This window comes from Barbus barbus, assembly GCF_936440315.1.
Source record: "Barbus barbus genome assembly, chromosome: 7".
Lineage (NCBI taxonomy): Eukaryota > Metazoa > Chordata > Actinopteri > Cypriniformes > Cyprinidae > Barbus > Barbus barbus.
The window spans coordinates 4,347,111-4,359,884 of NC_136735.1; the positions used below are offsets into that span (position 1 = coordinate 4,347,111).

General features: G+C 37.1%; 1 protein-coding gene across 1 annotated transcript in view; it reads right to left on the bottom strand.

Annotated features, from left to right (window-relative positions):
- Window positions 1-5,656: 5,656 nt before the first annotated feature.
- LOC306872969 (complement C3-like) overlaps window positions 5,657-12,774 on the bottom strand; it is a 139,067-nt gene continuing 131,949 nt past the window's right edge. The window contains exons 39-41 of the mRNA XM_079421942.1: window positions 11,111-11,194; window positions 10,858-10,993; window positions 5,657-5,896 (exon numbers count right to left, since the gene is read on the bottom strand). Of these exons, the coding sequence (XP_079278068.1) occupies window positions 5,752-5,896; window positions 10,858-10,993; window positions 11,111-11,194 (365 nt within the window). The 3' untranslated portion in view covers window positions 5,657-5,751. The remainder of the gene's footprint in view (window positions 5,897-10,857; window positions 10,994-11,110; window positions 11,195-12,774) is intronic.

The following is a 12,774-nucleotide window of genomic DNA, read 5'->3' on the forward strand; positions in this document are numbered from 1 at the left end:
TGATTTATTTACTAATAAACTAATGTTTTCTGAAATGGAGGGCCAAATTACTCAAAATTAAATAATTAAATAAATGTTGAAATATATAAATAAATCGTTAAATACATAATGAAATAATTAAATACATAAATAAATGCAGAAATTAATTAATTTCTTTCTTATTTACTTATTCGTTCATTAATTTATGTATCCATTCATTCCCCAGATAGCAAAATGACTCCGGAGCGGATCCGCCCCTGAGGTACCACAAGATCCGGAACGGATCCGTAAAACGGGTCCGTAACGGCGTCCACTTGTACAGCGCGGCTCCGGAAGAGATAAGGATTAATGATCCGTACAGGATCCGGTCCAGACCCTATCCGTATCCGCTAATAAAGCGGTTCATCCGGCCCGGATCCGATCTGGATCCGTTCATTAAGGGTGTATTCACACCTGTCTTGTTTGGTTCGATTAAAATGAACTCTGGTTCGTTTCCCCCTTTGGTGCGGATCTTTTGGGCAGGTGTGAATATAGCAATCGCACTCTGGTGCGCACCAAACACCTCTTCAGCTGAGTCTCGGTTCGGTTCCAAACGAACTCTGGTACGGTTTGTTTAAGGTGTGAATATGAACCGGCCTCGATCTGACCCAATTGCAGAGAGCACCGCACCTTTTGGGTTAACAGGCTCCCGTAGTTGCCTTTTGGGAAAGTGTTGTTTTCGCTACATTTGCTAGCCATTGAAAAATGAGTCGTGGTTCCACCTGGAGCTCCAAGGAGACACGCTGCCTCATTGACATTTGGGCAGATGCCTATATATCACAGTTACTGGAGAAGACGCAACGGATGTGTTCAGCAAGTTCAGCGAAAGGATGAAGGAGAGGGGATTTGAGCGGTCTCCTGCACAGTGTTGCGTTAAAGTAAAAAAAAGCGGGTTTTTTTAGGTTTCACTTTCGCTTTCTTCATACCTGATCCATGTTCTGCGCAGTGCTACTGTCAGTATGCCATGGTAGGCGCACATGAAAGCATGCTCTCTCCGTCGGAACCGTCTTGCAGCACTTCTTCATCTTCGCAAATCCTTGTTACAACATGGTATAGATGACATTGTCTCATCTGATGTTCATAGGTGTCTGCATATTGCGTTTGTAGCTGATAAAAGAAAATCAGTAAAATAATAACAATTGCACTATGAAAAATCTCCATGATTAGCCTGTTTTCGAACTTCCTGCTTTTCCCTGCTTGAGAATTTCTGTCCAATGAATTGATGACATTAGCACACATGTGGTTTTGTTTACAATTACTGGTTCACTTGAAAAAAGGGCAGTGTGAAAGCGAACCGCACCAAAAAAAAAAAAAAAACATTCTATTTGGTCCGGACCAAAGCAAGTGAACTAACGGACTTTCCTGGTGTGAATACACCCTAAGTGGGTTTATACCTTTTTTTAAATGGATAATCTGGCCAAAACTAGCTATGGAAATACCTAAAATAGAGCTGACAAACATTATGTAGACTAGATTGCTCTATAAAAGCTTAAATATTCCATATGTCTCCCTTTATTAATATTAATAAACCAGAAAATCGTTCAAAACTTGGAAATGAATCTAAACTTTTCTTGGCAAATAACAATGAAACACTATATAAAATGTAGGTATTACATCAAGATAAATAAAAAATGAAATGCAACCAGAAATTGTACAAAAACATTGTTTTATTTAATGAAAAACTTTACCAAGTTATCGAACTGAATTTTCTTTTTAGAGGTAAAGTTAATCTTTACAAATTAATTAGCTCAATTCAGCTATAAGGAATTTTATAGCATACAAAAGTTTAATTATTCACTTTTTGTCAGCTTGATGTTGATTTAATAAAACTCAATATCAGTAAAAATGTTGCAAAATTAATACATTATGAAACAAAGTCGATTTGGCAGTAAAGCAGCTCTGGAGAAAACAGTGATATCATAATCCAACAATTCAGTTCAAGTTTTGTCATTATGTAATACAATGAAATCAGTATTATTCCTGAATATTCAGTGTCTTTTAAACCCCAGCTAAGCAATCCAGAGGTGACAGTGGAACTCCAGCAGGTGACTGAAATGAAGAAAAAACACCTTGGGAGAAACCAGGAGCAGTCAGCTCAGCTCTCCTCTGGCTAAATGTACAAGGATGGTGTGATTATGATTTCAGGCTGCATCACTAGTGAGATTGTGGACTGATGTCATTCAGAATATTTCATCCAGCTCCTGCTGCTGGAAGATCAGGATATGTCACGCTGTCATTTGAGCAGAGGTGAAGTTATAGTCTGTCCAGCAGGGCTGCTGTTTAGTCCGTAGTGGACGACTGGTTTAACAGTGACTGTAATCATGATAAATCTGCATCGTGGTCCTAGCAGCTCCTGGCCTGATATTGGTATTGTGATGCACACAAATACAAGTTAGACCCTTTACAGTTCCGAATGATGTATTACTCTTACCTTTACCAAAAAAAAATAAAAATGACGATGTAGGTTATTTTAATTTGTTTTCACTGAAAAAAATGCAAGTGTTTGCTGGTGCCTCCATGTCCTGCAGAGCGCACTTTAGCTTCCACTCTCTGCACAAACTTACATATAGGCTAGCGCACATTATTATTATAGCGCAGGTTTAACATTTAAACATTGTTATATACTTGAACTGTTTTATTATTTCTATAGATTTTATTTTAGGCAAGTCGTGATGGTATGAGAAGGCTAAACTGATCAAACATAGGCTATGATCAGCTCATGCAGCTGGCCGCTTGGTCATTACTTTAAAAAAAACAAAAACTTATAAGCTATTTAATGTTGAATAAGACGCTCCGAAATTCATTTGCCAAACTAGTCATACAAATAAGTTAGTTGCAGTTTGTTACATTTAACAAAAAATAATTTACCACAGAAGTGTAAGATCGGTTCCCCAAACCTGAAATCGGACTTTAAAATGAAATTTTGACCGAGACTATATCTCTGTGAATAATGGCGTCTGCTCAAGCACTGTTTTCGCGCTGATAATCGACCGAGCTTTTTGTTCCCACAGTGCAAAGCGTAATTAAAAAATACGGAATAACACCTGTAAAAACCAAATACGGACAATTCCTTCAAATTATTACGGTATATTGTACTGTATTTTTATGGACTTTTTTTAAAATTAAATTAGTTAAGATAAACTGCAGCATAAAGAGAACCTTTTAGGTTATGGTTTACATGTACACAGCCCAAATGTCTTATTATTCTAAATAACTGATTCCTTTAATTAAAAACAACTAGTCTGAGATTTAAAGGCCTATCCCAGGGGTGTCAAACTCAGTTCCTGGAGGGTCGCAGCCCTGCCGAGTTTAGTTCCAACCCTGCTCCAACACACATACCATGTAGTTTTTAAATAATCATGTGGCCCTCCAGGAACTGAGTTTGACACCCTTGGACTATCCAATTTTTGCATCCCTCCCACTGTTAAAAAGTAACTAAGTAATTTGAGTAAATTTTAAATGAGCTACTTTTTACTTTTACTTGAGTAGATTTTTAGATTGGTACTTTTACTTGTACTTAAGTAAAATTTTATTAAAGTAATGGTACTTTTACTTGAGTAAAATATTTTCATTCTCTTTCCACCTCTGATTATTATCAATAAGTCTTTTTCCCTCAGACTGCATATTTGTCTTATGGGGCTGTCACAAGATGAACGAACATCTTCAAAGCCGAAGACTCGAAACAGGTGAACTAATTTAGTGCAGAACATTGCGCATGCGCGACTGAACGAATCACTCCCCGAGACGACTCGTTCTTCCAGAGTCACATTAAAGATTTGTTCAAAATGAACGAATCGTTCAAGAACGACCCATCACTACATGTCACTCGGCGGCCATCTTTATATATATATATATATATTTATTTATTTTTAATATTGGGAGGGGTGATGGATGTGCATGTTTACGAGTGGTTATGAACGAATGAATGAAAAGCATTTGTCCGTGTTCACTCACTCTCGAATCGGAAAGCGCTTGAGAAACAGTGTCTCTTCCACGGCTCGCTTTCAACTCATTCTTTAGTCTCGAGCAAGAGACTTTACGACATTCACGTTACATGATTTGACAGATTTTTACGTAGAAAGGTTGACAACGCACCGCATTAAAATAAATAATCATTCATGTTTTCATAACCGCTGGCCAAATTCAAAAATGAAACTAAAATGTTCATCTTTGAGAACAAGGGGGCCCCCTGGTGTTTCGGGGGCCCTACGCGGCTTGCGTATTCTACGTATAGGGAGGATCGGCTCTGAACGTAATCTATTACATCACACATTTTAGGCAATATCAAAATGTAATCTGACATTTTATTACTTTTAGATTTTTTTATTTTGAAAGTGTTCTAGTCTATTCAAAAGAATGTTGTGGTCGATAGTGTTGAATGCAGCGTTAAGATCCAGTAGCACTAATAAAGTGATACAACAACGATCAGATGATATTCTGCGGGCACCACTTAGACATCCAGCCATTGAGTGACGACAGTCTGCTATGAATCTCGTTACCCCGGTAAGCAGGAAGGGGACCAGAGCATATTACAGTGTCTGACATCGTACTTGCAAGTTCACACACCTCTTTAACATTATTTTTAGTGATCTCTGACTGGCGAAGTCGAACATCATTAGCGCCGACGTGGATAACAATCTTACGGAATTTACATTTAGCATTAGCCAGCACTTTTAAATTCGCCAAGATGTCAGGCGCTCTGGCTCCCGGTAAACAATGGACTATGGTGGCTGGTGTCTCTATTTTCACGTTCCATACAATAGAATCGCCAATTACTAGAGCACTTTCATCAGGTTTCTCAGTGGGTGCATCATTGAGTGGGGAGAACCTGTTTGATGCTCTGATCGAAACGGAAGAGCGGTGTTTTGACCTGCGACTAGGCTGCCTCACAGTCACCCTGTTGCCCTGCTGCACGGGCTCAACCGGAACCAAACAATGTACATGACTCGCTGAGCTAGTCGCATCCAAAGCCGTAGCTGCAGCCCTCACATTCTTACTGTCCTCAGTTAAAGTTTGGATGCGTGTCTCTAGTTCTAAAATCTTTTTTGTCAGCCTAACTATATCCCTGCATTTATCACATGTGAATCCCTCATCGCCGACAGAGAGCGATAAACTGTACATGTGACATGAAGTGCAAATAACAAGAGAAGCCATTACTCACCGTCATAGAGGAATGATTTACTTGCCACTGTTGTTTGATGAACTCGTGAGTTAAAACGGTGTGAGAGAGAGATGAAAAGGAGTGAGAAAAAAGAAAACAATAATAGGCTCGAATAGAAACGCGAGTGGAAATGCGAATGAACGGCTAACGAATGCTAACGCATGGTACACGCGTTGCACTCGCAGTTTTAGATTAAAAGCAAATGATCAAATTAGTCATTATAATATCATAATATGGAGGGAATTAAGTAGTGGTAATGAGGTTAAACTCTCAGTATTTTCACAAGCTACAGGGTGCTGTTTACACCAGAAGTTTTAATCCCTTGAAATTGAGCACGTTTACACTTTACTCTAAAGAGTCCTTAACCCCAGGATTATAACTCTGGAATTTGTACTGTGAGACATTACTGCATCATCAAAAATACCTCTTCAGTATCTCTTTTTTTTGTCCACATTAAACTCTGTCAGAAAGCAAATGTCAGGAGTAATCATGGACTCATTTATTTTATTTGATGCAAAGTGTGCTGGAGAGCATGTTTTATTTTCTGTAATCAACAAATAGGTGTTCTATAATTAATTAAAACATCCATAATTGAGGAGTTGATTTTGGAGCCCAGAGATGCCGATGTATCGGTCCCGGTGTGCTTTTTGTGATAGGCTTTCCTCTCTTGTAGGCCAGTATTCAACCCAGGTCCCCTCACCAAAAACATACTGCAGTCTAAAACAACAGAAAGTAAAGTCAAAATGGTCAATAAAAAAATAAGGATATAAAAGAGAACTCTTTTAAAAATGTTTGTTTTCATGATGATTTTTATACATTTTTGATAGACATCCAGTTTTACCTGAACAAAACATTTTAATAACAGGTCAAAATATGAGATCATTTGTAAAGATTTTTTGTCTGCTAGGGTCTTTTCTTGCTTACGTAATGGTGACTTTGTGGACATATATTCATATTTTAAAACAAAATAGCTTTTTTTATTAATAAATATTAAAGTTCACTTATTTTAATTAGTGCTGTCAAAATTAGTATGTTGACGCAGGTGATACATTTTTCCTGTTGAACGGTGTTAAAAATATTTAACGCTGTTACCACAGGGGCGGAGCTATAGGGTTGGCCACCCCACTCACTACTGATGCTTCTGTATCTTTTTTTTTCCTAGACAAGAATTGCATTTATTTAGATTCAGAATGTCTTTACCAGCAAATGAAATGGGAGACTTTTCTGACGCACACTGTAACTTTGCCTCGGCAAAAGGCGCTAGTCAAACAAGTGCGGAAAAGGTACAGGTGACGAGGAGCTTCAGTAGAACAACGGTGAACTGTAGTCTAGAGATGTAACGGTATGAACATTTCTCATCATGATTATAGTGACCAAAACTATCACGGTTATCAGTATTATCACGGTATTGTTAAAATGTGAAAAATATGGTAAAAATATGGTAAAATGTTGAAAAACTACTGACACATAAATTCATCAAGTTTTATATTTAAAATCAACAAACAAATACTTTTTTTTTGTTTGCATAAACACTAAAACAATAACATTACCAATGATGTCCGGATTTTAAATGACTGACAACAGTTTATCTAATAGCATGTACGGAATGATCAAATAAAATTTTGAAAAGGTTTAATAAAATGGTAAAGCTCACATTTCGTCCTTAAAATAAAGAAAAGGGTCAAGTCAAAATAGCTGATTAATAAATGATTCATAAATAATTATAAATTATTTTTAACCAGACAAAAACTGCACACAGGCTGAATGTGAATGTAACTCTCTCTGACAACTAGGCGATGCTTATGAAATAGTGGAATTAGAGCTGTTTCCCGTAACCTCCGCGGACAAAGCAGCATTGCAATTAAAAATACTTTTAGATATTACATGGAGTGAAGACGAAAACAAAATGCCATCGAATCTTTTCTGAAGAGAGTGAGAACCTTCAGAGGTACATTCATATAATTAATTCATTCACATATTCATTTGTATAATTCCCTTAGCACTCTTTTAAAACCTCCCTGCTTTTCCGCCATGTTTTTACACAAAACGAAACTACTCTGCATGCAGTGTGCATGGGAAACTGTTAGTTAAAACTGTGTGTTATGCTGAACGGTATTTATTTATCCTGAGTTGTTCAAATCACAATAGTTGAATATGGTTTTAATGATAATTAAAATATGAAATGGCAAGTGAATCCAAGATGGCGCCGCTCATGGCAGCCTCCGTGGCCTCAACCGCAGTTGTTTTTGTGTTTTTGTTAGTTTGTCCTGTCTTTAGTTATATACCTGTAATCAGGTTCACCACAGACAAATTGCTGGACATTCAGCAGTACACACCACCCGATATTTCACCAGTTTTCGATTATTCGGATGTTTTGCTGGACATTGTAGTCGGCGGAGCAGCGGTGCTGTTCAGACGCTTTAGGACGCACACATGGGGAAAGCGAGGCTGTTCAGATCTAGAAGTGCTCTTTATTAACTATTAGCCTTTCTATTCGCCGTGGGAGTTTAGAAAGCGCACATGAGCTCAGCTGTACAGAAAGTCGCTGATCAGATCACAGACACAGAACAACAACACCCGGACTCTGTTTTAATTATTCTCGGAGACTTTAATAAAGCCAATCTCTCCCGTGAACAGCCAAAATACAGACAACACATCACATGTCCCACCAGAGACAGTAATATATTCAATCACTGTTACATAGCAATAAAAGATGCCGTCCCATGGGCGACTTTAGGACTCTCTAATCACTGTTTGCTTCATCTTATACTGACCTACAGGCAGAAACTGAAATCAGCTAAACCCGTTTTAAGGACTGTTAAAAGATGGACTAATGAAGCAGAGCGGGATTTACAAGCCTGTTTCCACCTCATTGATTGGAGCTACTGCCACCGATCTGGACGAGCTCACAGAGACTGTAAAATCTTATATCAGTCTCTGTGAAGATATGTGCATTCCTACCAGGACTCATTTAACCTACAACAACGACAAACTGTGGTTCGCGGCAAAACTCAGACAGCTAAGTCAGGCCAAAGAAGATGTTTACAGGAGGGGGGACAAAGTCTTGTATAAACAGGCCAAATACACACTGGAAAAGGAGATCAGAGTGGCAAAGAGGAATTATTCTCAAAAAATAAGGATACAATTCTCTTCCAGTGACTCAGAATCGGTGTGGAAAGGTCTGAAAGAGATCACCAACTACAAGACACCATCCCCCAGCACTGTGGAGAATCAACAACTGGCAGACGATCTGAATGAGTTCTACTGCAGGTTTGAAAAACACCCCACACCCACTCTGAACACCTCTCCACACAACCATTAACACCTCCAGCAACCCCCCTCTCACCCACACATGCAATTCAAATCAGCGAAGACGAGGTGCCCCAGGTCTTCCCGAAAGCAAGCATCTGCAAGGCGTAGAAAATTACATGATCGATCTGCATTTGACTGGCTGGCCGATTTCCTGCCCTAAATCTCCTTATCTCAGGAATATGGATCTCCTTATCTCTATTCCAGAACAGGACTTCACTGTGGCTTTTTACCACTTAAACATAATTCAACCAGAACAATACAAAGACCTCTGTATCTGGACATGATGCAGGATGACCGCTTAACGCGTAATTCAATGATTTTATCAACAAGGGTTTTACGACGAGACTCTGAGCGTTGAAGTTTTACAGATACGCACCCAAAGTGACAGTCTTATGACTTCCAGACACCTCCCGCTTCGACTCACATTCCAAAAAGAAATGCTTTTCTTTTCCCCTTTTTTTTTTTTTTTTGGACAGAACAAAGACTTAAACCTTTATAAAGTATTCTAAAAGGATAAATAATAATTACTGCTGCTATTAAAGCAATATACTCAAGAGACAATATATATTCAGGTTGTATTTTATGTAATTTATAAGCTTGCTGTGTTGTTGGAACCGATGGTAGATCACTGGTGTTTAGTTTCATATGCTTGGTGTGATTATTTAGAAACACTGACCTCGATAATGGCAATTCAAACGAAACATCAACATCAACATCAGCATCTAAAGTCAATCTGGTTAGTAATAAGTGTAGCTGGTGATGCTGTTTGTGGAGTTGTTTAATCATCCTCTGCCGAGATCTTGAGAGATTTAATGTCTTTTTTTTTATCTTCACTTGATTTCATCTAAGGCTGTGGCTGAAGTCAGTTGTAGTTCTTGTATTTCTGCTCGTCTCGTCTCTTCTTTCTGTTCTTGTTTCTCTTTCTTTCAATGGTTCAGTTTGTTAACAGCAGGTGTTCTTCATTAATAGTCAATCATCACTCAGTTACTTAACTAATTATCTCATTAGCTTTAACACTGCTTCAGTGTTACTTTTTTTTCAAAGTAACACTGTTCAAAGTTCAGCTCCAACTCTAATCAAACACACCTGCCTTTAATTTTCATGCAATCCTGAAGACCTTAATTAGTTGCTTCAGGTGTGTTTGATTAGAGTTGGAGCTAAACTTTGCAGGACAGTCGATTGCCACGAACAGGGTTGGGCACCCCTGGTGTAGTATAACGTTAATTCCTTTTTCTAAGATAAAATAGTATTAAATTGTTTTTTTGCTACTAACTTTATAGTGCTAGTATATTGTTTCACTGCTTTCATTGAGTGCACACATCACTTGCAGAGACACACAGATCAGAGATTGCGCTACGCACAAATGAAAACATTCACGGGCATGTGCACTTGTCAATTCAACGCAAGTTTTATTAATGTAAAAGCCTCAATACTGATTCGCTACATTATATTTATCAGAAACTGGGGGGCAACATTTATGTTTTTGAAGTAACAAAACTCATAGCTTCATTGTTTGCATAGCAAGACGCAATTCACACATGCAACTTGCATCCCTCTCTCTCAAAAATTACTTCAAATCATAGCTATAATTCATTATTCCATTAAATGTGATCTTACCATAGTACTTCATCTCTGTGCCTGATTTCAAGACGATTTTCAAGATGCTAGATCTCTGCTACGCATTGGGTGTTTTTTTTTTTATCATTTAATACCCACCCAGCCATTACATAAAGGATAACATCATTATTTTGTATTGTTAGAGTTAACAGTTGGTTTATTTATTTACTTATTTTTGAAAAAATGTAACAAGAGATTGGAACGTCTGAAATTATATAGATAAATATAATAATAATAAAATATACATAGATCTATACATAAAAATATATATGAATATTAAACTGCTTAGTTCAACCTCAAGCATTACTGTTATGTTGGTCCATAAAAAGCATACCGTGTCGTCATTGCTTTCACGAATCACAAGGAAATTTAACCACATCTGGACTGAAAAAATGTGCGATTAAATCGTTTTTTTTTTTTTCTTCGATTGACAGCACTAATTTTATTATTTCTTATATTAAATAAATTATATAATTTATTATTTTTTATAAGCATTGCAGCCTTTTAATCAGATTTGTTTTTTTTCCCCTTCAGTCTCTGGACATTTTTGACTTCAAAGCTCACAAAAATAATCAAATTTACTTCAACTCTGAAAATAAAATATATTCACTATAGAAGATTTGTATTCAAGTTATATTTGTATTAATTGTATTGATCATTTATTTAAGTGTATGAACAACATTCTACATACTTTAAATGCATAAACCTCAGGCAAATCATCCTATCTTGAAAACAGAGTGGAAACCTACCTTCCGCCTATATCTGGCAGGTCAACAGATTTGCCCATGATGAGGTATGACTTGCCTTCTACCAACCCTAAATGTTCTCTGCAACTGGGAAGACCCCAAAATTGTCTCACTTCCCCTTCAACACCATCATCAGTGCCTACAGGACAGAACAATGTTTACAAAACAATTCTACTGCAGTGCAAATAGAAATCAGACATGTTTCATTTGAATTTCATGATCAGTGGAGAAACATGGATGGAATAATGAACTTTACCTTCTTTTATCACCTGCTCCACATTCATCTCATAGATGTCAGTGTCCTGTGTCAGATTCATCGTCAACACTTTGACTTTATAAACTGTCGAACATACATATTATATTGTTATTACCACAACGAATTATACTTCAGTGGTCATTTTTCAAGTCAAACATTTTTTTTAATTGCATTTACAGCAGGGTTAATGGAAGTTAACTCAAATATGAAAATTGTCATCATTTACACCCTCATGTTGTCCCACACCTTTATGACTATCTTTCTTCAGCACAACAAAAACAAATATATTTCCCACAAAAAAAAAAAAAAAAAAAAGAAAACTCACTGATTAGTTTGCAGGGGTACTTGAGTTAACAACTCACTGAAAGTGTTTAAAAGTGACTTACGAGTGAAACTTGTCAAATTTCACTCTTAAGTCACTTTTGGCTTCAGGAGACTTGGAATATAGTGCACAAGTCACATGATCTACTTTTATGATATGTTTAGCATTTTTGGAGATTAACAGACATGGTCACAATGAAAAGAGAACATGCTACATCTGTTTTGGAAAACTGTTTTTAAGCAACAATGTGCTGACTACTTTGCATTTTGTCTATGATTTATATTTTTTGATTGTGCACCTGAGTTTTATAATTTTTTTAGAGGTGCAAGCTTTGTACACTACTCAAAAAAATTAAGGGAACACTTAATCACAGTATATCAGTCTGTCCAGTTAGGAAGCATAAGTGGTTGTGAATCAGGCCACAATCACACGAAGCCAGAGGTTTCCCTATTCAATTATTATTATTTTTTTTCTCGTTCTTCCATAAACGGCGTCGTCTCGAGAAATATCTGCATACACACAAAACCACTGAAACCAACTCAAAACGATTTAGTATACATGCCAGACCAGTATGTGCTGCTGTAATTCTGCCACATAGATACACTAAAAAGGAGAAGAGTACACTGTAAAAAAATTCCGTAAAATTTACGGTAAAAAACTGGCAGCTGGGGTTGCCAGATTTCTACCGTAAGAGCAACGTTTTAGGTTTTAACTTAAATTTACAGTTAAACACCGTAATTTCTTTAACTGATATAATCTTAATATACAAACCTATTAAAGTACTGAAATCTGTTTTGTTCCTTTCAAATACACTGATAACCACCAAATGCAGGTGATGATGAGAAAGTCACATGATGAGCCAAAGCCCATCACAAGCATCTTATAAACAATAAAATATATAGAAGGTGCACAGTGTGATTCACACAAGCACTAAACACCATCATGGTGAGACTCATTAAACTGAAATATGCTATAAACATTAATTTAACAACATTAGATGTAACATACAAACCCTAATAAACATAACTGATAAGAAAAAACTAAGAAACGTCAAATTCAAACAGAATTTGAAATGGAACGCAGGGAATTCTGGGAACGTCAGTTTACGGTTTTTCCCTGTAAATTTTACAGGAACTTTCCGTTAACCATGTAACAGGTTTTTACCGTAGCATTTTCACAGTTTTTTACCGTTAAAATCACGATAATTTTTTACAGTATAGGAGCATGCGCATAAATCTTGCACGCTGTATAAAAACCCAACACAACAACACGCAAGAAGGTTTTGCTTTAGTAAAGCTAATAGGCTCAGTAGCTTCTGAAGCACGAACACAAGCATTGTTGT